Here is a 27,898-nt window from a genome sequence, read left to right on the forward strand (position 1 = left end):
TCCTCTCGGCTCCGCTCCTCTCGGCTCCGCTCCTCTCGGCTCCGCTCTGCGCACGCGCAGCCGTCGCCTTGGTTTCCTGGCGCTGCGCTGGCGCCGTCCGTGCCGCGCTCCGTTTGATTCCTGTATCGTAAAGCTGCGGTCGCTGATTTGTGGGGGGAAAAAAGTGTGGATTTGTGTGAGCACAGCGGTTCTCGCTGTCCCGGAGCCTTCCTGTAAGCGTTGCCTGGCGGAACGGCCTCGTTTCCGTGGCTGTGATGGCAGGTTAGGCTGCGTTGAGCCCCGCAGGAGCGGAGAGGTGGCTGTGCGCGCGGCTGAGGCGGCTTGGCCTTCACACGTCGCTGAATCCGGGCCCGAAAATCCTCCCGGGTAGACGGGCAGCTTTGTGTAGCAAAAAGAAACCTGCCGGGTGCTTTGGAGGCTGAGCCCGGGTCTGAGCGCCACAGAGCGGAGCTCCGAGGACTCGCCGTGATCACGGTGAATGCGGTGAGGGAAAGTGAGGTGCGGCGGGCTGTTTGGGTTTTGCATTGCATAGAGAGGGAGAGCTGTGTGTAAGAAGGCAGTACTCAGAAGGAAAGTAGAGGTTTGGACATCTCAGTTATGGCAAAGGATAAGAAGAGAGATGGCAAGAAGTCAGAGAAGTCTGTCCCTCCCGTCCCTGCGCACAGTGCTGCAGCTGAGAGCAGTCCCACAAAGCTGACAGCTCTGCACGCCTCAGCCGATGGAGCGGAAGAAGCGCAAGCAAGTGCAGCAGTGTTGGATAAAGAACCAGAGATAGCAGAGGAAGCTCCCATCCAAGATGTTCCTCCGTACTACGAGGAGCCCATTCTTGCTCAACTCGTTGTGAAAAGGTGTGTTTGGTACAGGCCTGACGGTGAGATTGGGAATTCTTGTTCGGGTATCCCTGATGTACATGCTACGCGTCATAGAAATCCCGCTTAGACACTTGATTTGTGGCAGCGAGTGAAGTTATTCAGACCCAGTGGCACTGACACTGTGTCGCAGTGATGCACAGAAATTCTGCTGCCCTGCTTGGATCCTGCAGTGCTGCTGGCACTCGCTGCCTGCTGAGAGACTTGTTCTTCAGGATGGGGTAAGGTGCAGGAGGTTTGTGTTGAAAACATATGCACATCACTTCATTTCCAGCTGTCGCTGCCTTTTAGCATTTAGTCTTTGAATTCCTTATGAATGTCCTGAACTGAGGGAAACAGGTGAATGTCATTTCTTAACTAATCGTTTGGTAGTTCAACGAAAGTATATGCAATGCTTCACATACTCACAGGTTGCCTGGTTGTAAGCTAATAAACACTAACAGTATGACTTTTTTTTAATGGGGAAAAAAAAATAGATGTCTGAAGCAACACAGTCATGATATAAAATATTACAGGCAAGATGCTGAGAGCTGCAGATGTGGTGTCTTGTGTTGGAAATAGAGCTGCAGCAGGGATCTTTGTGCAGTCCATCAGAGTTATTTTATGTCTGTTGTGGTTTTGGTTTCTTGGCAGTGACCTGGAATGTTCATCTTCAGTTTGTTTTCTTTGCAGCTATGAAGGTGACAAAGTTCGTAGGTTGTATGAGGGTGAAGGTGTTGCATTTTTTGAGGGAGGAAATATTTATAAGGTGAGTGTATAAATTAATAAATTTTTAAAAATAGTAGGAATCAATCACCTTATCTTTCTAGAACAAACGCGCAGCTTCTTTTAAAGTAGATGAAGGCTGAGTGCTTGAAATATGTATGTGTTGGAAGCTCTGATGGCTTCTGGCATTAAAACTTCAATGGAAACTTATTCAGAGTTGCATATGTTAGTTTGGGTTCTTGTAGTCCTTGTTGTGTTAGTTGTGGTGGGAACACATTGGCAAACAATGGCTTTCTCTTCACTTTGTAGGGCATGTTTTCTGAAGGGCTTATGCACGGACAAGGGACTTACACGTGGGCTGATGGAGTGAAGTATGAGGTGAGGTGCAATACACCTTGTGATTGAACACTTTTACAGCCAGTTGGTAAATGCAGAACTATGGCAGTGATTTCAGTTGCAAACCTGGGTTCTTGGAGAAAGCTGGTTATATCTTGCTTGCACTGAGGAGGAACAGTGTCACATGCCTCATGTTTTGTAAATGCTGTGATTTAATCTTGTAGGGAACGTTCGTTAAGAATGTGCAGATGGTTAACGGATGCTATATGTGGAATGATGGCAGTATTTATGAAGGCTCAATCAAAAATGGACTCAGGCATGGATTTGGCTTTTTCAGGAGCGGTATCCATCCAGTTTCTTACGTTGGTTACTGGTATAAAGGCAAAAGGCATGGAAAGGTAAATAAAAACACCAAGCAGAACACAGGTTCAGGTGAATATCTTCTAGAAATGCAATTACTTTCCTGCAAAGATTTCACAAAGATGTTTTATGTCACTGCACAGGCTGACACTGTATAGAGATGCCTTTGTCATTAGCGCCTTTTCTGAGATCCTAAATGCTAATAGAAACAGTTGAGTTGGGGTCTTGTTTGTAGTAGGGAGGATGAATGGTGTGCCACAAGAGTAACTGCTCTGTGCTGCGGCTTGTCCTTTGGGCTGCTCCAGTTGACCAAGTCAAAACTGATGCCTGCATCCATAGCCACAGAATAATGCTGCTGCCCACAAAGGACAAAGTGATGGCGCCCCCCTGGCGCCCTTGGGCAGACCAGGTGGCAGCTTTTTACGTGGATGATTATTTGCTATCAATTTGAATTGACTGTGCTCTTTGTTTCAGGGCACCATTTATTATGACCAGGAACATATGTCTTGGTACTCAGGTGACTGGGTAGATAACGTCAAAGAAGGATGGGGAATAAGATGGTAAAGAAGATAACACTTTGGTTCTTTTTTTTTTTTCCCATGAAATATCACTATTTTTTTTTCTGTTGTTTGAAAACAGATGCAAATGCTACTATTTCACAGTCATGTATTTTCTGCAGTGAAATAAATAATTGTTTGAAATGTTTGGTGGTAAAACAGATCTTCTCTGTGACTTAAAGTTGTATGTTGATGTATTTATCCTGGCTACTGTTGAAAAGAAAGTATAAACAAAATGAAATAATTCCACCCCAGCTTTGGTAAACCAGAAGTCAACATTTCAAAGCAAATTGATTGAATTGATTTGAATGGATGGAAGTGATTTTGTGATTAAATGAATAATTTGGTCTAATGTTATATAAACTAATAATTCCATTAGTTATGATGAAGGCTCTTCAGAGTGAAAGTTGTTAATATTTTTACAAAGGTTTATAAGTTAAAATTGAGTAAACAGTGCATACAAGTGAAACTTGTGTGTTCCTGTTGAGCCAAATTAATGCTGCTATTAACACAAAGAAATGCTAAATTTATTAACATTGAGGTTTTGTGTAAATCCTACTTTCATAATACCCACTTAGGAGCTCATTCCTAATGAATCCTAACTCTTCTTACAAATATTTTTTTCCCAGCTATAAGTCTGGAAATGTCTATGAAGGTCACTGGGAGAAAAATGCACGCCATGGAAGGGGAAGAATGAGGTGGCTGACAGCTGGTCAGGAGTACGTTGGGCAGTGGGTGCATGGAGTGCAGGTATTAATTTCTTCCTTGGAACTTCTCCAGTTGAAAGTCTGTCCTTCAGCCAGTCACAATTCAATAGGTATTGTTGTGCAGTGTTGAGGAGCTTGATGTGATTTTGCTAGCAGAGATTGAGAAGATGTGCTGGTTGTTGTAACTTGATTCTCATGTTAGCAGTGTTCACATTTTTTAAAGGCTTTTAAGTCTTAAAAATCGTAATTTAATTCTCTCATAGGAAGTTAAAAGCTTGTTAAGTAAAAATAAAAAATAAAAAAAGATTAAGTTAAGTGTGTGCTACTTGTTTTATCTTGAGATGTGACTTCGCCGTGTGTGGTAATAATGTGTGTCATCCGTGATGTATGCTGCTCCTTCTGGAAGCTTCACGATATAGGGAGATTTCTGCCCTTTTGTGTTCCTTCCACGTGTTATTCTGTTGGAAAAAAGAGTAGGAGCTACTTCCTCTGTCTTTTCACTCTGCACTGAAATGTCCAGCTTCTGGGGCATGGAGGCGCTCTGCAGGGTGGCGCTCCTCAGCTGGCTGCCACAGCGTTAGGGTTGAAAGGATTCGGACAGGAAGGGTGTCTTTAGGAGTCCTTTTGTTAGAGCCTGCTAGGTATGTGTTCATTTGGGATATCCTCTGGAATGTTTCTCCCCTGCATCTTTGTAGAATATATTCTGCATAGAAGGGCAGTGAGGCTGTGAAGGGCTTGGAGAATATGCTGTATGAGGAGCGGCTGAAGGAACTGGGGCTGTTTGGTCTGGGGAAAAGGAGGCTGAGGGGAGACCTGATTGCTCTCTTCCAGTACCTGAAAGGTGATTGCAGCAGAGCGGGGCTGGTCTCTTCTCACTGGTTGAGGGGAAATGGCCTCAAGCTGTGCCGGGGGTGGTTTGGGTTGGATATCAGGAAAAACTTATTTACAGAAAGGTCGTTAAGCACTGCAATGGGCTGCCCAGGGAGGTGGTTGAGTCACCGTCCCTGGATGTGTTTAAAATGTGTGTGGAAGTGGTGCTCAGGGCTGTGATTTAGCAGAGGGCTGTTAGAGGTAGGGGAGTATGGTCAGGTTGTTGCTGGACTTGATGATCTTTAAGGTCTTTTTCAACCTGAGCAATTCTATGGTTCTATTCACAGCTATTTGTTGGGTGCTCTTTATCTGGGAAATCTATCAGCAGCAACTCTTAGAGATGTCTAGATTGTTCTCATTTGTAAAGGTTTGAGTGTGTAGCATTGCTACAAGGGCTTTAATATTTTTCAGCATGGATATGGCACCCACATCTGGTTTCTGAAGAGAATGCCTGCGTCTCAGTATCCCCAGAGTAATAAATACGTGGGTGAGTTTGTGAACGGGCAGCGCCACGGCCGAGGGAAGTTCATCTATGCCAGCGGAGCGGTGTACGAGGGCCAGTGGGTTCGTAACAAGAAGCATGGCAAGGTGTGTGCTGATAAGCAGTGAGACAAACCTACAGGCAGCACCAGAAAAGACCATTATGCCCTTGTGTAGCGGTTTTCTGCATTCCTGTACCAAAAACTGCATGCTGTTTGTGTCATGTATGGAAACTGAACATGAAGCACAGAGAATGCTGAAGGCAGATGGGGCACTTTTCAGGGACCTTCCTGGGCCACCATTTGACTCTGAAGCATGTTATGCATATAATGAAATACATTTTACTGTGAAGATTTTCAGTGCAATGGCTGCACATTGACTTTAGCAACAGCTGCTCAGTACTTCTCCTCCTGTGAGCTAATGAATGTCAAGCTGTCCTTGCACAGAGGGTTTCTAGTATTAGTCGACTATTTTGTTTAAAAAAACCGAACACACACAAATGTGGGTAGCTTGTTAAACTATTGAGACAGACTGCAGTTTTTCCATATGGGGGGGAGTGTTTTCTCTCAAAATATGTTATAAAATTAAAAGACACATTGACAACTCTTTAACCTAGCAGTGTGCTTTAGCAGGTGACATCATAGAAAAGATACGAAAAGTTCTTTGCCTTACTTTATCTCATAGTTGCATTTTAACCAAATGGATAAAAGAAAAGTTAACTGAGAGCATTAGTAGTATTTTTTTCCTAATCTTCTATTGCATAAGAGAATTTATATTGAAATTAACCAGTTGAATGTCTGTAGGGCAAGTTTGTCTTCAAGAATGGAAATATTTACGAAGGAGAGTTTAGAGATGATAAGATGGTAGAATATCCTGCTTTTCAGCTGGACACAGAGAGTGCTCCAAAGCTGGATGCCGTTTGCTCGAGAAGTTGTTCTGGCTCTGGTGAGTAACTGAACGAGTTCTAACAGCTTACCTTTTGTTGCTCGTTTTTCTCTAATGTCAGTCTGTTCCAGAGTTAGACCAATTTCCTTGGGGAATTTTGGTGAGGACAAGTTGTTTTAATAGTTAATGCTTATTGCTTCTATTTGTCTTGTTTCTAGTGTGTGACACTTGGAGTAATGAGCTCCTACTGCATCTTGTAACAGTTTGGAAACTGTGTTGTCTTGAAATTTAATGGCATATGTAATGCCTGCATTTTTTTTGTTAGTGGTTGGATTTGAAGAAAAAAACAACCAAAGCGCTACATCGTGATGCTTATAGTGTTGATTATTAAAGAATATTCTGCTCAGTGTATAGGAGGTTATTAATCCCTGAAGTTAGTAAAATAAGTTGGAATTGTGTATGTTTTATTTTCCTTGTGTATATGTATTTAATTTTCTTTTGGTTGTAATTTATTTGTGTGTTAGAGGCCATCAGAATCATTAACAACTCGGAAAATCCTTCTGCTCTGGGATCAGATATTGAATTAGATATATCTTCACTGCTCAACTTGTTGCCAAGGGAAGAGAGACAAGAAGAAGTGAAACAAGTGAGAGCCTTCTGCCTGGTGTATTTAGTTTTTTTTATTTCTCCAGCAAGTTTCTTATTATCTCATTTCTGACTTAAAGATATTAAAGTAAGTCTTTCCATTCGTGAGTTATTCAGAAATCCAAAGGCCATGGAAACAGGAAGGCACAAAGAATGAATAGATGGTATTGACTCTTCCTGAGCAGCCACTGGGAAACAATACAGAATGTTAGCTTGTTTGGAAGGGCAGTCAGCAGCTGCTTCCAGATACTGCAGGGTTTGTCTGCCACCGAAAGATACGTATTGTGACTTCATTTGAGTAATGCTGTCCTGAGCCCTAGCCAAAAACGTACTCTGGAGTGTGGAATTTTAAAAATCAGAGCTTTCTGTGCTCCATATGAGCAGATTTCTAATTGCTAGGAGACTATACTGAAAACATGTCCTGCTTGTTTTAGGTAGAATTTGCTGTGTTGAGACATATTACAAAACTGAGAAGAGTTTACACCTTTTACAGCAGCTTAGGCTGCGATGATTCTCCTGACAACACCTTCCTTATGACCAGGCTCCAGTTTTGGAGATTTCTGAAGGACTGCTGCTTTCATCACTCCAGTTTAACTCTTGCTGAAATGGACCGGATATTGAGTGGTTTGTATTTCCTTTGGTTGGGTCTGGAAATGAGGAACTTTATCAGTGAGGCTCTCCTCTTGTAGTCAAATGGCCTGGAACCAGTCACACTGTGCCTGGGAATCTGCAGGGCTTCTATTAATGCTTTTACAAAAAACACTTTGGGGTATAGGTGAGAAAAATGTAAAATCAGAATACCGCTTAAAATGGTTCTGAAGAGCTGTTGTTTAAAAGCTGTGGTTGTTCCTGGCCTTGCCATTACAGTTAAATGCAGTTTTAGGAAGTTTGGGAAGGACAAGTTGAAGACAAAGATCTTTAATACTTTTTCCATGCTCTTGACTTGGGTTTGAATGTAGTATATTTTTTCTCTTCTGTAGAGCTCATTAGTGAGTCAGCTCTATTTAGACTGCAAGTGGACCTTCATCACAAAGGCACGCAGTGCATCCCCGGTACACAAGGGGTTAACTTTTAGAGTCTTTAGAAAGAGAGATGATAAGATTAAGCTATAGATCCTCTGCGTTCCCTTGCTCTGCTTATCTGAAAGCAATGCTATGTCTGGTCTGATTCATCCAGGACTGTTTCACAGCAGCTGTTAAGGATGGGGAGGATTGGAAAGCTTTAAGCTCAGTACAGTCATAAGGATTTTAATCTACACGATGGCTATAAAGGGTTTTTTTTTTCCAATTTTTTTAGGTGATAAAACACCACTTGAGGAGATACATTCTCCCTATGAGACTTTACTGTTTAGAACGTTTTTATCTCACCTTATTCATCTGTCATTTCACATCTATCATGAGGAGCACAAGTAAGTTTCATCTTTCAATGAAATTCATTTCAAAGTCATGTTGGATTCTTTTTTTTTCTCCTCTCCTTTTGTTCTCCTCTGCAGAAGGCATTGCTTTTGCACCCGTAGTTGTCCATTCTCTGGTATCTGCCCTGATACCAGGCAGAGTATCCCAGTAACTGATTCTGGGCCTGCTATCAAAGTACTCAGGTGTGTTTTTGCAGCAGCCATATGTCAGTGCTTTGGGAGCTGGTGTATGTACACAGTACATAGCTGCTTATTATTCCATATAAATAGTAGCAGATGTTTTCAAAGAGAAAGGCAGAGTGCTGAATTCAAGGGGGCTTTGATCCTACTACATGAGGGGGCTTTTGAAATTTCTCTTTAATGTCCAACATTAATGAAGCGACGTTTTCATATTGAACATAAACGTGAATCTTCTCTCTTTAATTCTGTGTGAGAGGGTAGTATTCAAGATGGTCTCAAGAAGGACTGTTTTCCAAGAGTCTTGAATTTCAGTGAATTGTCAAGAAAAAAATCTGTTGTAAAATCTTGCAGGATAAATGTACTCAAAAATAAAAGCTTTCCTTGTACTTTTTGTGCAAAAATTAAAAAAAAAAAAAAGAAAAAAGAAAAAAGAAAAAAAGTAATTTTTGTTTTAATTGTAGAGGTGAAAGTCCTTACCTGCATAAGTGTTTCACTGAAATGATGTCCAGGAATGTTAATCCCACTGCCTGCCATATTCAGGGTAAGGAAGATAATTTCCTCTTCCATTATTACCACAGGCATCCTGGTCTTACAGTAACCATTGCTTTTTCCTATGGAATTTTTTTACAGGTCTCTTATTTTCTGAACAGCGTCGTGCTGTTTTTGCCATGAGGTACATTGACAAATGCTGGGAAACATACAGAGCTTTTTGTCGTCAGAACACCAGACCTCCGTTTGAACCCACAATGAAAATGAGGCAGTTCCTCTGGATGCTGAATGTAATCTAACTACTTCTTTGTGTGCGACTAGCTGCACTTTGCTCAGCTTATATGGGCATTTTGAGGTTCTGCCTGTGACTTCTGCACACTTAGAAAAGTATGGTAACGCTGCTACAAACTGCCCGACAGACGTTATGGGCACACTGGCACAGAAGGTTGTGCACTTTTTGCAGGATTGCCTTCTGATCATTTCAAACCATCAAATCTCAGGCAAATGTTTGCCTTTTTTTTTTTAATATAAAATTTATATGCTGAAGTATCATGCTGCTACAAATCAAAGAATGGAAGCTTTTGGAGTAACGCAGTGAAGAATTTTTGATAAGGTTTAAGCTTAATGTACTGCACCTTGGTCTTGAGATTCCTTACTAAAATTCAGCAATCCAAGGCTAGATCCAGAGGCTAGGGAACAATTCCAATCGATATAACTGGGTTCTGAGTCACTGTCACTGTTAAACCCAAGCCTTTCTTTTTCCTTGAGCTTTCTTTAATAAAGCTATTAGAGGACAAAATTGTAATATTCTGTAATATTACAATTGTAATATTATTATTTATGATCTTTCTTGAGGTTTTTTTTCTTAACATTGTTTCTGAATTATCAGAATTCCCACTGAATTCTGTGGGGCCAGAATTTCAGTCTATCATTAATTATGTTGTGGAAACATCAGTTGAATCTAGTACAATTTTGACACAGGCTTCAAAGAGAGTTGGGTTAGGTCTGTTAACATATAATCTTTAATCTTACTCAGGATTTCAAACTCCTTGGCCAGCAATTAACTGCTTCAAGACTTGTGGAAATACTTTTGAAAGATGGTCCCTCCCTACATGACAGCAGCAGTAGCAACCTGGAGCAGGAGGTGTGTATGGGGGCAAAGAAACAGCACACACAGTAGTTCATTGCTACAGGAACAATTTTTAGGAAGTGTTGCAGCTCCCTGTTTGCTAGAACAGGAAGAAAGTGTCATTTACTGTGAAAGAACGAAGACTGCAATCTTGGTACTGTTTTTATTTTCTGTTGCTCTGTGCTTGTATCTTCTAGTTTAGCTTAGTGTTCCATATTTTGATGATTACTATGCCCGTGTGCTGATCCTACAGATATTACCCTGAAAGAATTGTAACACGGGGTGCAATGCCTGGTTAGTGATGTGTGAATTGCCAACTTAATAGATAGCAGCTGTAGAAGGTTCTTCAGCTCCCAGCTGGCATGCCAGATCCTTGAGGAATGGCTCTTATTTAGTGACAGTCTATTATAAATGACACAATTGAATTTGTGATTTTTAAACAGTGTCTGATATACACCATGTGTGTTAAGAAAGGACTTGCTATGCCCCTGTTACTGGCAGTTTTAGAAGCATCATCCACAATTGAACATTGTAAGTTTTGGCAGTGCTGTGTGTTACTGCTCAGAGAGAGAAATTCCTTGTAACTCCAGGTACGACAAAAATCCTGGCAATATTATTAAGTGACTTGTAGAAGGCATAAACACAGTGTATCACCTTCTGAATTTTTGGTGCTTTGGCCATTTTTATTTTTTCTTTCAAAGAAGGAATCTATGAGTAGACATAAGAAGCTAGGAGGGCTTCACAATTAGTGTCTGAGTTCCTGATTTGCTTAGGCACGCGTATCTGTCATGAGATTTTGCAAAGATGAATGAATTGATCACTGTTTGTTTTACTCTAGCTGGTCTTTCTTGAATTTGTTGAAGCTCTTCTTCATTGTGCCTTGGTGTATGTTACCAGTGGTGTGATTAAGGAGCAGGTAGATGATCAGAAAAGTAACTTCAGAACGGAGGGTTTCTCCGAAGGAACCACAATTGAGACTTGCTACACACAGTTTTCTCTCTCGCAGGTAATGCTGATGCAAACTGATAAAATATTATTACTTGTCCACTTAAAGAGAGCAAAGTCAGGCCCTGCTAAAGCCCAAACATGGGAATTAAATTCCTGTCTTTGTATAAACTCCTCGTTTGAATGAATCCTGTTTTTTTTTGTTTGTTGCTACCTTAGGTTGTAACATCAGTGCTGACATTCCTAACTTGCAGGCACATTTCTGTAGATAATTCTAATTACACACAGGATACTTGCAAGTCTCCTTCTGTTCAACAAGTGGATGGACTGGTGGCAGGGATGCCTCTCCTGCTTTAAGTGGAGTGTCAGAACTGATGTGTAAGAGTGGCCTTAAAGCCGTTGCCATGTTCCCAGAGGATACACCGTGCTCTTTTCTTTTTGCTGACTTTTTTAACACTGATTCAGTAGGTTGTAACATGCTGCCTGTGACACTGTGCACCCTGCTGTGGGTGCCAAAGAAGCCAAAGTAATTTTAAGTTTTGAAGGGGGCTAGCATTTCACCTAATGTTAAATATAGTGTGCTCCTGTGCCTATGTGTATCTGTGAGTCTAACAGTGGTGTATTTTTATAGCTAAGAAAGCATTTGCTCCTGTAAGAAGCCTTTGCTAGTCTTATTTAGGATATTAGTTGCTGTTTTCTGCATAAAGCAGAACAATGTGATTTCAGTATTGAATTTCGACACAAGACCCAGAATTTATTAACTGAATTTTAAACTTCTTGCTAGGTGCTGAGACCTTGTGAAGACAGAGGGCACAGTCATCAAGAATTTCTGATGGGTGAGTACTGTAGTTAATCATAAGCATCCATAGGCAGGGGTGGTAGAGGAGATACACTCTTGCTACAGCCTTAAAGGTGATTAAAACAGTAGTTAATAACTGAAACAGTTGGACATATTGTAATTACAGAGGGTAGAGGCATTCTGTTCTGTATTTACCCAAGTGGTTTACCTCTTCATTTTAGTTTCCTACAGCTGCTATGCTCAGCTGGGTGAGTTTCAATCTCTGAACTTTGAATGCTTTTTAATTACAAGCTATCACATTCTTCCTTAAGAAAACTAACTTAGAAACTTTTTAAAATTAAATTATTTCTTGTCTGTTCCACACATTTGGGCATGGGAAGAGAAGGTGAAACTCTGTGCTGCATATCCATTATGGATCTTTTCATTGGCACAGAAGTTTTCCAGCCACCAACCTAGCTGGAATGTCAGTGGCAATTCAGTCTTGTTTATCCTGAAGATCAGCATGCAGAATTACAGACTGAGTCATTCCAACTTTTCTGTATTTGCCACACCAGACAGCGTCCTGTCATTCCTCACAACTGATGGCAGGCAGTATCCACTGTCAGTGGCCACTGTCCAGTTGGGATAAAGAACAAGATTTCTCTCCAACATCAGAGTTGATAAGTAAAGATAAGTTTTGTGCTAAGACACAAAATCCCCTGTGCCTCTCCTTTAATTGTGACGTTTTATTTGTATATTCAGTGTCAGTTTGTCACAAGAGGGCAGTAAACGAACATCATTAATTCTGGAGATAAGTTTTTGAAGAAAAATCTTTAAGAAATAATTTAAAAGAAAGAGATTTAATCAGTGAGAATTTTAAGTGCTCCTAACTTAAATAACTTTTAGTTTTGAAATGCCACATCTCATATGTAGGGCATCGATGTTTATCATGTGCTTCCTGGGCATTTCAATTTTGGGCAAATACAAGACTTTACAGCTATTTTTGTCTTCTTTTGCTCAAGTCAGAAACTGGGGCTCTTTGTGTTTGTTAGTGTTACACAGACAGAGAAACTGAATGCATGAATGTAAGTAGACAAGGTGTTCTTTAAGAAGTCCTCAGACCTTTCACTCCAATGACTGAAAAATTAGACCTGAAAAAAAAACATTTCATAACCACTGGATGGGCTCTAGGCTGCTTTTCAATAGCTACAGCCACTGGGTGTATTTGTGTTCTTTCAGTAGTCATTTCCATCCCTTTGCTCCCCTACCTACAGCAGCCATAGATACTGAACTGCCATTAGATTACTGCATAATTAAAACATTTGTCATAGAGTTAAAGAGGAATGCTTATTCTAACTCTGCTCCTGGAGATGAGGAACACGGAAGACCTGCATGAGGGCCATCCCTTTCCACTTGCAGTCATAAGTTTCTCACACTTGTCATCTTGCATTCTATGCAGAAGCAAATGTGCATTGCTTGCAGATGTGGAGAGGAGGAGCATCGGTGCAGCCAGACTCTTCTGCCAGAATTTCAGATGTGAAATATTGTATTCCACAAGGTATTTGAAATAGAAATATTCTTACAAATACACATTTAACTTTCATGTTGCAGATGAACTAGAAGCCCAAACTGGAAAAGATAAGGAATTTGATCGGTGGATGTATCAAGTGCAAATCTTTTTTACAAACAAATTGTTTCCAGCCTACCAGCATGAAAAAGTGTTGAAGGCAAAAATAAAAGAAAATCGAATACGGAATGCTGAGTTAGCTGAGCTGAGAAGGAGGAAGGATGAGGAGATAGCAAAGTGAGTATTTCACCTTCTACTAACAGAATTTCTGAAAATGCAAGATTTGCTTTAGTAAAATAGTACAGCACACCACAACCAGCTCATCTGCAGAATGTAACTTGTGTGACTTAATGGCTGTCAGGACTAATGATTACAGGCTGCCTTCAGGTTACAGAAATGTCTTTCGTGGTACTTAATCCCTGCTCTGTGTAAGGGGAGTCAAGTCAAATGTGTTTTTTGTATACTGTAAATTGGACTTGTAGAACTAAGCAGCTGGACTTCTTGCTTCTCAGTTCATACTGTGAATATAGTTGCAACTGCTTGGCCAGCATGAATGTGTCTCCCTCCCTGTTGTACATAACTTTAAATCTTGTTCACTCAGACTTATTGCTGAAAGAGAAGCAGAAGATGCAAAAAAGCAGAAAGGAGCTGCAGAAGAAGAAATGTCATTGGAGTCCAAGAGTACAGTGTTTAAGGAGTTAGAAGAGCCTTGTGCACAGTCAGCACCCCCTCCAAAGGAACAGGCTTCTGCTGTACCAGCCCCAGCTGTTACCAAGGTGCCCACAGGAACCAAGAGGAGGAGGAAGTGAATCTTCTGATGAGATCCACTAAACTGACAAGAATGTAAGTGTTCTTTGAAGAGAAAAATACAAACCAAAACCCACACCAAATAACGCTTCCACTGGCATCTGAATCACAAGTGCTATAAAAGTGAGATTTGCTGTTCTGCTGAAACTTCAAGGCTAGCTGTCCTTAAACAAAGAGCCTTGGGAAAAGGAATGTGTGGGCAGTTAAATAAAGTGTAACCCTCTGCAGAAATAAACAAAGTTATTCCTGCAATCAATGTTAGCTAATTAGTTAAAACTTGTATCAGTGTTAAGGTGATACAGAACTTATGTTCCCCATCACGATGGTATTGCTGAAGTAAATGGCTTCATGTTAAATTAGTTTTACATACATGAAGTAAGTCAAGTAAGTATTTTTTGTGGTCCGGTCTGATTGTGTTTGGGGAATACTTGCAGGTAGGAATTTGGTAACAAAAGAGCTAAATTGAAGCAGGAGTTGTTAAGAACAGGTCAGGTCAGCCTAGGGCTGGAGCTAGAGAGTTACAAAAGACTCAGAGGTCTTTTAAGTTCTGCTTGTTTTATGCAAATCAGCAAGAGATCAAAAGATGCCCTCAAAAGTGTAACAATTATTAGCTGTGTTTTATTTGCCAGTAAAATATTCACAGAACATCAGAATGGAATGGTACAGGTGAATTCAGACTGGTTTTTAATTTGTTTGCACATACATAAACTTCTTTAAAATCTAGAAATTTCATGATCAGTTTACAGATTTTAGTAGAAATTTTGATTCTTACAAAGCAAGTATTGCTTTACTATTGTCCTTATTCCAGTCAATAATATGACTAATAACTTTTCATGTTGAACAAGTGTCTGACATTGACATCTTTATAAATCAGTCCTCTGCAGATCAATCCAAGAAGAAAATATTATTAAATTGTGTCGCACAAAGTTTCTTCACTTCTTCTGTAAAAACAAAGAAACCCCACATTAAAAAAAAATTACATTTTAAAGGGACCTATGTAAGAACCAGGGTAGCATCAAGTAGAATATAATTAAATAGACAACAAACAAACAAACAACCACAAACAAGATTCTGCTGTAGACATTTTTTGTTGCTGTTTTCAGTAAGAGGAAGCTGAGTCAAGTCAGAAATTTCAGTCTGTCTGAAAGAGGAGCTGTAAGTGGCAGAAGTGTAGATGATTAGGAGTTGGCTGGACCATCTGTCTTGTCAAACCTCCACACTCCAACAGCAGAATACCTAGCTTCCACACAAGGAAGAATATCATAAGATACACATTTCAGAGGAAGGAGGGATTGCTGGAGTCTGTTACAATAAATCAGGTCAGCAGAGCTTTTTGCAGTTTGGCAGACAGTGGTGCAGGGGTAGCAGTACTTCCTGGATTTATAAGGCACACAAAGAAATATGTGCTGTTCCTGCACTACAGATTTGATCCTGAAGAACAACAGTCAGATTAATCATGCAACCAGCTTCTCTTCCTAAAATTTAGATTTTGTTTTTCTTTTTAAGACGAAAGCATAAGCTAATTAATTCTTTCCCATCATCCCTGTGACAGTACTGCCTCTTATTAAAACACACAGTCCCAAAATTGCCATACTTGTCCTACTCAAACTACTACTCTTAAAAATGAATCTGTTTAAAAGCTTACTGCCACTTCCTGTTGATTTGCCCTTTAAGAGTAAATCACTCTTTAAATAGCATTAAAAATAGACAATAACTGAATGAATACCAATGACAGGAGAGACGTGATGTATAAATAACCTACTAATGGATCACTGACAAAAGTCAGATATAGCAGTTTTCAACTAATACACTTCATTAATTGTTCCTCAGCTTCATAGGGTACTTCTCTATTTCCAAGGAGGAAGAATAACTGATTAAATATTTGGCAGGCATGCTTAAATGATGCTGCTATTTTTTTGTAGCTGATGGAAGGCAGACTAAAACCTTACAGAAGCTGTCCTTGTCCTGCCTGTTGTAGATCACTGTCTCTAGGTTTTTGGATCAGATGGATTTTATTATTTTTCTACAGACAGACATTTTAGTAGTAACTACTTAAAGGTAATAAAAACCAACCCTTACCGTTAACTTCAATCAGGTTTGCATTTTTTTGATTCAAAATAACATACAATTCTCGCTGGTCAGACTTTTTCCCAACTACCCAGTAATCACTCATTGCCTTCACAATAATTTCCTCATCTTCATCAACTCTGAAAGAAGTTGCAGAAAGTAAAGGTGATGGCAAACTGATTTTCAACAATTTTCAGTACAAATGATTACAAATAATGTCCTGATTTGTTGTGTCTGTGTAGTATCAGAGTACTGACTTGATAATTCAAAAATTCATCAGTCCAAGATGAAAACTTCACAAATGAGCTGTGCAGAATGATTTAATCACTGAAGGACACAGATCTTAATTTTCTGCTGGCCAACCACTCTGCTGCTCTGAAGAAAACGTCTGTCTTTCAGTAAGTCCAGGAACACTTCAAACATTGTTTTGTTACCATGACCAGAGTACAGGTGGATATGCTGTGTGCAAGTAGTTCTCTCACATCAAGTTGTTAAACCTACAACTCAACCATGCTGAAGAACTAGGTCTGTTACACAAGGCTGTCACAAACCCAGTACTTCTGTAGTATGCAGTTTTTTGATTTAAAGGAAAATGAAAAACTTGAAAAACTAAAGTTGGACAATTGCTAGTTCCTAGATAGAACTACAGCCATCACAGTCATTCTGTAGTGAAAGGAACGTCTCTTCACCATGAAATAGGTAAGAAGATACAACTTACAGAAAGCTAGTTACATTTTCTAGGAGCAGTACTGTAATAACTGCAAGGTTTGTATTCCATCTATTGCCCAGTCCCTAAAAGCAGCCAGCTGTTTCAGAGGAGCATGTGATACAATAGGCTGAAGCAGGTTTCCCTGTTCTTTATTCTACTTAGCCTGAAATTAGCCAGACCTGTGTGCAGAAGCACTAGATAAAGCTTCAGGTTTCTTACAGTTTCTCTAAAGCTTCAACGAGATGAGATTTGCTAGTATAGCACAGAGGCCCTGGTCCTTTACCTAAATTCTTTTTCTCTAAAGAACAAGAACAGTTTATGTATGACACACTACCTCTATCCACCACAAAACATACAGGAAGACCAGCACAATAAAGTCTATCATACAAAGCTATGAAAGTCATCCAGGTCAAAAAGGCTCGGAAGCTTCACAAATGAAAAAAAAAATTAATTGACAGAAAGACTTAAAAGAGTATTTCATAGTCGAGCATTACCTAGAGAAGTCACTGTTGATGTCACCCAGAATCTTCATGAGGTCAGGATGTACAGATGCAAGTGATACACTGGGTGTTTTCCTCATGTGAATGGTACTCTTCTCTGCAAGGTTCATGTGATTGAAGTAGATGAACTTAAACTGAGGCTCCTTCTCAGCCCTAGGAAGATTCAGGAAAAGCAAGTGACTTGCAAATACTGCCACGGTACCTAAACACAAGACTCAGAGAGAACAGCTGTCAGCCAGCCAGCGTAAAACTGAGACATCCTGAAATTATTTTCACAGTAAAGACAGCAAGTAAGACTTGTGGCAAAATCAAACTTCATTTCAACACTTAAATGAGAAAATAAAATGAAACAAATCAGTTTTTCCTCTTCTTGGGCTACTTGGACACACTGCAGTCTGACAGCCTGGTTCCATGTACAGCGATATTTTGTTCCATGTACAGCAACTTTCTTTCAGGCTGCTTTTTCTCCACTGTTTTGTTTCCTTGCCACGTCAGCTTAGATTGGTTTTTAACCAGAAGCTTAGTCTTTAAACTGTCGAATTGGGAATCTTCTACTCACCCAATTTTTCTACCATAAAAAGAACGAACTCTGCCTTGATCAATGCAAATAAATATTCCATCATCAGTGGTGTGGCCAGGTGAGACTATTTTCAAACTCCTGCTTTCGTTATTCTTTTCCATTTCCTCTTTTATTACAGTAATATAACATCTGTCACTTACAGCTTCTGTAGGAGCCATAAGAAATTTAAATGGGCAAAAACTGGCTATAGCAAGTGGTACTACAAGCCATGTATTATTCAGCACGAAGGAGATACCCCGCTGACACCAGTCACCTTAGCAAACAACTAGATACACTTTCTCTCTGTCACTCCAATGAATTAGTTTCAAGAAACTGTATCACGTTTTCAGGACATCATGGCATTAAACTTTAAAAAAGTTAAAGCAGCCAAAGCCAGCACCAGGTAACATAAAAAGACCCCCATGTAGTCTGGGAAAGCAGAAGTCAAATGAAATGAAGGTAAGAAAGGAGGTGGGCACAGAGCCAGCAGCACTTTCTTTTCTCTTTCTTTTCTTTAAGAAGCTCAATGTTGTAATTGCCCAGGGCCATCTGTGATCTTCAAGAGATTCAGTCTTGCTCAAGAAAAGTTGGGAAGTATAAACTGAAGTTAAGGTTTTCCAGGAACTGCTGCTTTTCTATTTCAGCACACAGGGAGATGGATGGTAAAAATGCAGACTTAAGTTTTTTATCTTCTAAATATATCAGCTAGTTTCATGTTCACATATGAAAGAAGCACTTGTACCTGAATAATCAGTTAACAGCTTGGGAATGAGGTGGCAGAATCTTAATTATTATCTTAATGTTTACATGATTTTTTTGCAGCAGCTCTGCATATAGAGGAAGAAGGTTTCAGCTACACAATGAACATTTATTCCTGTAGAAATAATGTGCATGTTATTACTTCAGGAAGACTTGAATGTGCAACAACAAGGACTTTATAAATGCTTAAGATACAGAAGGGTAGATAAACGTTTAAGACACACAGCTAACCCAGTGCTTTCAACATTTAGGAACAGGTTGCTATTATATAAGCAGTCCAATAAGCCTAGTTTTTAACCAACTAATACAGGACTACGACAGAAGCAGAAATGTGGTACAAACCCTGATATTCTCTTGTTGATGTTGTATTGCTCACATATGTCTGATGCTAACACAGTGAGCTGAGGCCCAACAATGCTGTCCAGTTTACGGCAAAACTCCAGTGTGGGTGGAATTGATGCTAAGATGGTAAAGAAAAGGGAGAAGTGAGATTCTCTTCCAACTGTAGACAGGGTACAGTTTCTGTAGTTGCTTTCCTTAAACATCATTGGAAGCCCTAGGACCAATTTATCTTTTAATTATACTCACGCACTGTGCAAATCATCTGTAAATTAACTTTAAGCAACACTTAGTCATTTTATTGTGTAAACTGAATTACCAGTGGAGCAAAATCAAAAGATCGATAAAAAGCACTCAGGAAGTAGAAACTCACATAAGAAATTAACTTGAGTGTTTTTCAAGAGTAAAACAAGTTTTATGCACTTTGGATTAACTGTGTTTCACTTTAGAAATGACACCTGCAGGTGCTTACCATCAATCATAAAGCAGACAGCTGCACTCATGGCCTGGAACAAAAAGAAAAGTTAAAAACATTTACAGCAGGTTACTGCAGCCACCTCAAAGAAATGGCAGTGCTTCAGGGACGCATTGGTCAACCAGGTTGTAAAAAATTACTGGTTACTACAACTTCACCCAGTTTAAAGGTAACCATCGTGCAATCATCCCTAACACAGGAGTGTTACAGTCTTAAACCCTGCGTATGGGAACCGTTGAGTCCTGGCCTGCACCACTGATGGAGCACCTGGGGAAAAGACCGGTCGGGTCTGGGAGCACAGGTGAAGGCAATTCACCTGTGGGACAGGAAGAGGTCAGCCTGCCTGCAGCTCTCTCAGACCTCATTGCAGGGCTGACTGGCCCTGGGGAAGGATTTCTTCCTGGAGATCCCTCCTTGGTGAAGCTTTCCCTGTGAACCTCGAACCTTCTGATACAGGTGAGCCATCTTCTTCCATTCCTTGCCTTATAGCATCTTTCTATTGTGTCAATCCTTTTGTCACTACACCTCTGGTGTAATGCCTTTCCCATCATACTGATCTGTCCAACTGCTGTACCCTGTAAACTGCACTGAGAGTTAAATAGGAGAAATGTAAGATGTATTAATAAATGCATTCTATGCAAGGACATATATCTGCTAGGAACTTCTCCCCACCAATTAACACAATATAAAGATAAGTATGAAATCACAAGGTTGAAGACTGATGTTTTGTTTTGATAAAATGTTATTTTAGGAAGGTACAGAAGAGAGGAAAAGAGGACTCAGGTTTTAAAGCTTCTTGCTCAAAATTCCAAACAGTTTTCTGTCTCTTTATTCTGGTCCTATGAATTCATGTCTATATGCAATTCACAAGTATTTCATATCACTGGCTTCCTCATTGTATATAGATTCTTAGCTTTGATGAGTAATTCAGAGAAAAATGCAATACCTTATAAACAATTAGATGAAGCTCTTCATACGTGTCATCAGTGTTAACAAATATTTTGGGGAATCTGCATTTTGCTTCTGGATCGTTAAGATTTAAGGGTCCAGTAAGAAACCTATAAAATAATTTAACAGTTAGATGTGATGCATTCCTGTATTTCAGTTTTTCTAATTTAACAGATGTTTGTGAAGTTAGCAACTACTTGCATCTTTGAATGGATCTGAAGACAGTGAGTACTGAGCTATCCAGAGAAGCACAGAGCCCTTTTTCACTGCTACTGGGAAAGCCTGCATCCTTTGCTTTCCACCAGTAGCTTTAAGTAGAACAGTGATGTACTACAGAAACTTAACTTTGAGGGGAAGGCCAGGAGAGCTCGTGCCATTGCTTCAGTCCCTATAGAATACACTATATCAGACAAAAGGAACTACAGTATTAAAAGAAAGCTGGTCCAAATCCACAGTTGTTCAGATCTTGCCCAGTTGCTTACATGCCCTCCCTGACATGCTGAGTTCAGTATCATTAGAAACGTGCACCTCTGTCTCAAGTGCCTGACTGAAAGGAGGTGTCTGGAGTGCTGCCAGAACTCTTCATGCAGTACATTAACAACAGTGGAGAAGGCTTAATTACTGTGACTGCATACTACTGTTTTTTCTTTTCTTTTTTTTTTTTTTTTACATCCAGAGGTTAGGTTTCACTCAGCACTGACTGCTGTGCGGCCTGTGGAATAAACTTCATGTGGAGATAAGTTCCTTCCTCTCAAACATTTTGCCCTTGAGGGAAGCAGCAGTAGATGGAGACAGTAATTAAGAGCTACCTTCCGTAATGTTGTAGATTTCCTGGCATTTCAGCCCGTATTGGAGAATCTCTTCCTGCTAACTGAAGCAAAAAGGAACAAGAAAAAACAGTTTAGAGGTATTTCCTGCTAATGTGTTGTGGACTGTCTTCAAATCATACCAAAACAAACCATTTGCAGAAAAATAACAGTTGGCTAAGGTGCAAGAGTTGCTGACAGGGCATTCAGACTTTGCATTTATTAATTTTTAAATGTACTTTATACAGCTCTGCCAGGAGGGGAGGGATAGGAAGGGCAGCTAACTCCTTGTGGTTTGAATGGCATTTCCCACTGAAACAAACACCATAAGTCCAATGTTTTCTTCTTGAAAAGCTTGCTAAAAGCCACAGAAGCTTGCTTTTCAGTTATAGGAGGTGAAGAGGTTCTGCCAATAAGGCTGGAAGACTTTAAAAATTCACTTCAAGCAGTTTGAAACTTCAGTTCACCAAGCCCTGAGCTGCTAGACAAAGACTCAGAGGTCAATTAGGAGTTCCTAAGATACTGTATGTCAAAATTGCTGTATTTGATCAACAATGCATTAACTACAAAACAACACACTCAATTACCTTAAGAAATCTTACAAGTGTTAATGTGCATTAACACTGCACGTCTCTGGTAGACCCAAACGCGTGTTTTTAAATCATTTCATTTTAAAATAATACTTGCATCAAAACGCTCATTTCTTATGATAACAGAAGCACGTGAGAAGAGCAGTAAGACACATCTCAGTCCCACTTTCTGTTAGTTATAAGATTCAGTTCTACTTCAGCAGCTTGTAGACTTTATTGAGGATGTTGGCTGTGAATACCCAGCATCCTCTTTGAAGTTTGAGCAGGTCTCCACTGGTGCGACAAGCAGTCATTAGGTATCAGCATTTAGGAAAGCCCCTGTCAGTATTCAAAGTATCAGCAGAATTCTGATATACTGTAATTGATAGGTGCAAACATTACTGACTTCAGTTGAGTGTCCCAAAAGCAACAATTCTCAGATATTCCTAAACTGAAATTTAAGGTGAGGAAGGGAGAAGAGATGCTTCTCTTTTATATTTTAGACTTCAGTGCAACAGGATACACAAAAAATAAATCCAGTGTATCATACCTCAGGCTCCATGTGTCTTGGGAACAGAGATGTTGTGAGATACTTGTACAGAATTCTCATATCGTCTTGTTCCAGTCCACTCCTAAAGCACAGGGAGATGGAAAAATGCAAATTGTTTGTCATGTGGTTCCCAGGTCACATTTTCCCCCTAATCACAACCCAGGCAGCAGAACAGAACTGGGGTGGGTAGCAACATTTCAGTGTCTGGGTAGATTAAGTCTCAAAATATTCATTTTATTTAAAATGTTATTTCCTAAATTCAAAACATCTCCAAGTTTGCTGTAAAATAGAGTCATTTCTGTCTGCTACTAAACCATATTCAGTGTCATAATTATGTAACTTAAGCACAGAGTAGAGTTGTTCTGTGAAACTTGAAAAAACAAAATGCTTAGCTGGAAGTGAAGCACAGTGCCTGAGCAGCTTTGCCATGCCAGTAAGTACCCCCCAGATCCCACAGAATAAATTAGTGAAGTACCTACCAGATCAGCTGATCATTGTAGAGAAATGCAGTATATTTGACTATGTTTAGGCTTTCTTCCATCCTATTAATAAATGACTGAATTTTCAAGTAAGTCATTTTATCCAGTGGAAAGAAGCTGATTCCACAGAATACATCCAGCAGATCACAAGACTGTAAGTGCAGTGTCTGCAAGTACTAAGAGAATAATTGCATTGTTTTTGAGAATTCAGAAAGCTTCCAATGTGTCGATTTAAATGACAAATTTGAATCGAATCCCCTGTAATCTAAGCTAAGGACCCCAAAAAACTTTCAGTTCTGCTTGTGCAAAGTTTTTCTTTATGTGTCAACACGATTCCAAGTCTCAGCTTACTAATATTTCATTAGCTGGCTTTTAAGGCCAGTTCAAGATCCTTTGAGAGGATAAGAAAGCACAGCCTTTCATACCAGTGTTCCATTTCAGAAGTTACTGTAAAAATTAACAGATTAGCTTGTGCCATGCAAAGGAGATTATTTTCTTTCCTGATAGTGCATTTAAAATCTCTGGGTAAAGCTTACAGTCTGCCCAGCATCCTGGTGTGTGCAAGATAAGTTAGCCCATGGCTCCCTCTACAGTCATTTCACATTACCAAAAAAACCACCTTGCTCCTCAGAGCAGCACATATTGCTATGATAACAGAGCAGTAGGAAAACGTCAACAGAAACTAGATTCATATACACAGGACAGAATAGCAAAAGTTATTTCTTATATCAAGTGATTACAGACATCTTTGTCTATCTGGTATAAAAAAAAAAAAGCTGCATTTAACCAACCACAGACATACAGCACTGCTCAGATCAATCTGTCCATCTTAGCAGAACAGTTCTCTTAAAGTTCATGCATTTCTAAATCAGATGAGAACATTTTTGTTCACATTTACATATCCCACAGTACATGCAGATAGCATGACAAGTTTTTGTCACAGTTTAAATCTCATTTTCTTTCAGTTTGATGGCACGCTTGGTCTGCATTGAGTGTTTGGCCAATTAATTCAATAGGCTCACAGCAGAACATCTGCATGAAAGTTCTTTCTAAGCATTCCTTATTCCCCAGGAGAAGGAGAAATATTTTTTCCCTTGGGCTTCTTGGTTACACAAATCTCAGTGCCTACTCTTTTATCTTCAGTAGGAACTTAAAAAGGAAAATAATATTTTTAGATTAAAATCTATTGCTTCTCTTCTTGCCATACTCTATTTTTGAATTTAGTCTAGAAAATGTAGAAGGTTTATCCAATGTCAAGGTTTATCCTAGGCCTTACTTTAGTCTTACAAAAAAACCCCAAACATGCAGACAGACAAAACTCCAAGATAAAACAACAACCCACACAGAGAACAATTTTTTAAATACCAGTTTAAAATGACTGCTCTCCACCTTTATGAGAGCTGTCAATAGTCAGATGTCTGTGATGCTCAGACACTGCTGACAGCAGTCCTCAGCTTCCTTCTGTGCAACAGACACACGGATGCCACCTTCTAAAGTCAGCCTGATGAAACTTTTCACGTTGGAAGTCTTGCTAGATGTGACTATTTGGAAGTCACATGAATAATATTTGATTGACTTCCTGCTCAGAAATAGGTTTTGCTTTCCATCTTTCTGCTCAAGTGTTTGCTTTTCAAAGTTGGAGCTGAATACTGAAGACAAGTTATAAACAAGGCTTATTTTCCGAAACCTTATCAGGCATCACTACTGATACCACAAAGGAAAACAAATTAGTGAATATCACCACTACCCATTACTTCACAGTACTGTGGGACCTGAATGTCTGTGCACGTAGGCTGTAGAATTGCTATCTCCAGATATTTTCAAGAGCCAGTTTGGATGGGGCCATGGGCAATCTGTTCTAGTATCACATCTGGAGGTTGGTGGCCCTGCCTGTGGGTTGGAACTTGATGATTCTTGGGGTCCCTTCCAACCCAAGCCCTTCTATGATTCTATCTTAGTAGCAAGCAGGAAGTATTTGGAAAAAGTGAGTGACCTGCATCTCTCCTGCTGTGCTTGCATTACAATCTCACTGAAGCCATGCAGGGAAGATGTTGGATTTTATTCCCAGTGAACATCACACTCTGTGTGTTCTTACCCGATGGAAGAATTTCTCTAGTCTCTCCTTTAGAACTTTTACACCTCCATCTTCCATTGCTTTCAGAAACGTGCCATTGAAAAGCTAGTGGTTAAAAGAAGTCAGTCAGTTGTGTAGGTGCTTTAATTTCTTGCAACTCAACAGTAAAGCTCATGTTCCTCACTATTTCAGTGCTGCATAGATCCAAATGTACCCTTTTATTGGGAAAGTCTTTCTGATTTGCAGTCTAGATATATATAGTAGCAGAGTCAGAATTAAAGTATTCTCTATTAGTAGTAAAGTTACTTATCTGTGTTGCTTAAGCATCTTATTTTCTAAAAGCCAGATTGATGGCCTTTATTCAGTACTGAATACTGAATAACCATAGATAGTATCTAATACCATCAACATCAAGTGGACTTGACAGAAATGAGAGGGCTCTTATTTCTACAGTAAGCTAATGAACTAATGCTGGCAACTGCAACAGTTGACTTTTTTCCTCCACCACCACAGTAACAGCTTCAGGAAGAGAGCAGCCAGCAACAGTGAGCTTGCACATCCAGATGGTATCATGAGGATTTCCTCCACTGCCCAGAAGAGCCTGCGTGTTATTAACCCTACCTTGTACATGCTGTAGCACTGCTGCAGGACTGAACTATAAACCTTGTCCTGGAGAAAACAGAGCAAGGCATTAGAGCAAGCAGAGGTAATATTTTGAATATTTTGGCTGAGCTGCACATAAATGTTTTCAAAGAGCAGGCATGTGCACAGATCAGTGAAAATGATCTCTGGAAATGCACACAGCATTTCCAGTCAGCATACAGAAATTACTTTATACCTCTAAGCTATGAAAGTGAGTCACCTCACATTTAGGATCAAAAGCATTAACTCACGCATCTTGTCAGTTACAAATACTGTATTTCCTGAAGGCCAATGGTTAATCTTATCAAGAAGAAAACAACGTGGGTACTTCTGATGGTACTTTAAAATGCAATATAACTGATGAAAAATGGGAAGAGGAAAGAAAAAGAGTTCAGTATTACCAGCAATTCTTCTTCCTGGTATTCATAAACTGGCTTTCCATCTTTGTGTTTTTCTATTATGGGATTTCGTACAACCTAGAAAATGGAGCAGGCTGGCATTAGACAATGCAGAATGCATTGAGAACATTCTGATACAACGTTTTAGAAATATGCATATATCATGTGCATAAGTACCATGACCATCCAGAAGTTCTCTTCAGGTTCATGGAAAAACTGCCTGTTCTTCTGTGTATGCAGGGATTTTGCAGGTTTTGTTGGACTAAAGGTCCTGGAAAGAAAGCACGTATGTAGATAGAGGTACTTATGTATGCATGCAAAAAGAAAACCTGCACGATTGGGAAGTTTAAAACATACTGTTTGCACTAATACAACAAGCCACACAGTCAGACTTTATACCTTGTGAATTGCACTATAGCTTCACATAGTCCCACATTTCTAATTTTTTCATTCTTTTCTACTTCATTTGGGTGATAGAAGAGAATCTTCTTCTCTTCCTAAAATTTGAAATAAGAAGGAAATCAAAATACATTTTAACAGAATCAAGGTTAAAAAATATGCAGCTCACAGTTTGATTGCTTTTTAGTCCTAATCTCTTGGTCTTTTAGGTATAATTGTATCTCGTACCTAAACAAACTTCCACAGTAACAAATGAAAGGCATAATTAAGCACACTTAAACAGTCAGCCCAAGACATTTCAAAAAGGTTTATAAATTCCAAGGCTATTTGAATCATAGGACTTAACTACAGCCAGTTCAAAGCAAGGCTAGTTTCAAAGCCAGATCAAAGCATGGCCAGCTTCAGAGCTAGCTCCAACTGCCCAGGGCCAGTCAAGTTCTGAACATCTTCAAGGCTGGAGATTCCACAGCCTTTCTGGGATCTGTTCTGGTGTTTGATCGTTTCAATGTGAAGAATTTCTTCTGGCTCATCAGAAGTTCCCTTGCTGCAACTTCTTCTATTGCCTCCCATTGTTTCCCTGTGCATCTTCAAGAACCTGGCTCTGTTCTCTCTATAACCACCTCTGAACCAGGAGAAATCAGCTATCAATCTCCTTCCAACGTGCTGTTCTTCAGGCTGCACGGTCTCAGTTCTCTGGGGGTCTCCTTGTATATCACACACTGCAGCCCCCTGACCAACCCGGTGGCCCTTCATCTTCCAGTTTGTCAATATTTTTCCTACTCTGGGAAGTACCAAAGGATCTCCATGCTCACAAACAGGGTAAGCAATCGCTTTGTCTGGCTGCCAATACACTCTCACAGCACAGGACGCCATCCATTTGCACAAGAGCACACTGCTGATTCATATGCAACCTGCTGCTCACTGGGACTCCCTGGTCCCATTCCGCAAAGCTCCTTTCCAACTAGACAGCCCCCGGCCTGTCGTGCTGCACGAGGCAGCTCTGCCCCACTCGTAGCTCTCTGCATTTGCCTTTGCTGACCTTTGGGAGGTTTCTGCTCGCCCAAACCCCTGCCTTGCCGAGCATCCCTCTGAGCAGCTCCCTCAGTTCTGGGATTTGGTGAGGAAGCATTCAGCCTCATTACTGGGTCATTAATAAATACACAGTGTGTGAGGATGCAGCCTTGTGCCAAAACACTTCTGAAAGTGAAGACAGTCATATGAACCCTGCAATTTTATCACCTAAAAACTTAATTGCTTACTAAAATTAAAGGCGACAGTAGCATGAAAACGCTGCTGGCAATAACTTGGACTATGCCAAGTTTTCTAGTAAGTTACAGCGCGATGGATAAAGTTATCATCCCTGACACAACACCAACAGCTCAGCCCTCGGCCGCAGTATTTCACTGGCTGCCCTGAGACGGCCCCGGCTGCCGTCCCTCCCGGAGCGGACGCAGAACGGAGCCGCGCTGCCCCCGCCGCCTTTGTTCGCGGGGCTCCGCGGGGCGAGGCGCCAACCCGGTGGGAACGCACTGCCGGACGGCTTCGGAGCCGGGCGGTCGAGCCCAGCCGCCTCGGGGCCCTCTGCGGAGACGGGCCGAGCCGCTCCTCTCCCCCTCGGCTCTCCCCACCCCTCCGGTACCTCTCCCTCTTTGGGCCCCAGCTTGGGGTTGTAGATAAAGAAACTGAGCAGGGTCGGAGCGAGCTGCTTCTCCTGGCCGCCGCCCGCCGCCGCCGTCGCCATCCCGAACCGGAAGCGAGCGCGCCTGTGGCCGGCCGCCGCCACAAACCATCGGGGAGCAGCCCGCGGCCCTCCGCCGGCACCGGCCGGGAGCACTTCCGCCTTCCTCCCTCCTCCCCGGAAGCGCACGGCGCCATCCCGGAAGTGCTCCCGGGCCCGGCGTG

At 40.7% G+C, this 27,898-nt stretch overlaps 2 protein-coding genes across 2 annotated transcripts; one reads left to right on the forward strand and one right to left on the reverse strand.

The window, feature by feature from the left end:
• The first annotated feature begins 171 nt into the window (after positions 1-171).
• Positions 172-13,964, forward strand: RSPH10B (radial spoke head 10 homolog B). The gene is made up of 18 exons (XM_042864434.1): positions 172-848; positions 1,542-1,617; positions 1,884-1,952; positions 2,135-2,308; positions 2,745-2,830; positions 3,457-3,577; positions 4,816-4,992; positions 5,688-5,829; positions 6,294-6,415; positions 6,849-7,038; positions 7,711-7,822; positions 8,470-8,549; positions 8,639-8,787; positions 9,534-9,641; positions 10,465-10,632; positions 11,356-11,407; positions 12,961-13,153; positions 13,518-13,964. The coding sequence occupies exons 1-18, from the start codon at positions 598-600 to the stop codon at positions 13,723-13,725; spliced, it is 2,478 nt and encodes an 825-aa protein (XP_042720368.1). The 5' UTR covers positions 172-597; the 3' UTR covers positions 13,726-13,964.
• Positions 13,965-14,319: 355 nt separating this feature from the next.
• Positions 14,320-27,762, reverse strand: CCZ1 (CCZ1 homolog, vacuolar protein trafficking and biogenesis associated). The gene is made up of 15 exons (XM_042864501.1): positions 27,636-27,762; positions 25,997-26,094; positions 25,775-25,868; positions 25,601-25,675; positions 25,179-25,226; positions 24,579-24,662; positions 22,484-22,659; positions 22,005-22,086; positions 20,889-20,950; positions 20,078-20,189; positions 19,129-19,162; positions 18,660-18,777; positions 16,994-17,152; positions 15,803-15,930; positions 14,320-14,664 (listed from the first exon to the last, which is right to left on the reverse strand). The coding sequence occupies exons 1-15, from the start codon at positions 27,735-27,737 to the stop codon at positions 14,609-14,611; spliced, it is 1,428 nt and encodes a 475-aa protein (XP_042720435.1). The 5' UTR covers positions 27,738-27,762; the 3' UTR covers positions 14,320-14,608.
• Positions 27,763-27,898: the final 136 nt, after the last annotated feature.

This window comes from Lagopus leucura, unplaced genomic scaffold, assembly GCF_019238085.1.
Source record: "Lagopus leucura isolate 7727_CA_CO unplaced genomic scaffold, USGS_WTPT01 Super-Scaffold_760, whole genome shotgun sequence".
NCBI classification, from domain to species: Eukaryota; Metazoa; Chordata; class Aves; order Galliformes; family Phasianidae; genus Lagopus; species Lagopus leucura.

What these genes read in the sequence shown, in the direction of transcription:
- RSPH10B (XM_042864434.1), top strand. Translation starts at nt 598, where the DNA reads ATGGCAAAGGATAAGAAGAGAGATGGCAAGAAGTCAGAGAAGTCTGTC. An exon ending in GAGAAGTTGTTCTGGCTCTG is followed by an intron (nt 5,830 to 6,293) that starts GTGAGTAACTGA and finishes TTTGTGTGTTAG; the next exon opens with AGGCCATCAGAATCATTAAC. An exon ending in ATCTATCATGAGGAGCACAA is followed by an intron (nt 7,823 to 8,469) that starts GTAAGTTTCATC and finishes TTTTAATTGTAG; the next exon opens with AGGTGAAAGTCCTTACCTGC.
- CCZ1 (XM_042864501.1), bottom strand. Translation starts at nt 27,737, where the DNA reads ATGGCGACGGCGGCGGCGGGCGGCGGCCAGGAGAAGCAGCTCGCTCCG. An exon ending in TGGGGCCCAAAGAGGGAGAG is followed by an intron (nt 26,095 to 27,635) that starts GTACCGGAGGGG and finishes TTCAAATTTTAG; the next exon opens with GAAGAGAAGAAGATTCTCTT. An exon ending in ACCAGGAAGAAGAATTGCTG is followed by an intron (nt 25,227 to 25,600) that starts GTAATACTGAAC and finishes TGTTTTCTCCAG; the next exon opens with GACAAGGTTTATAGTTCAGT.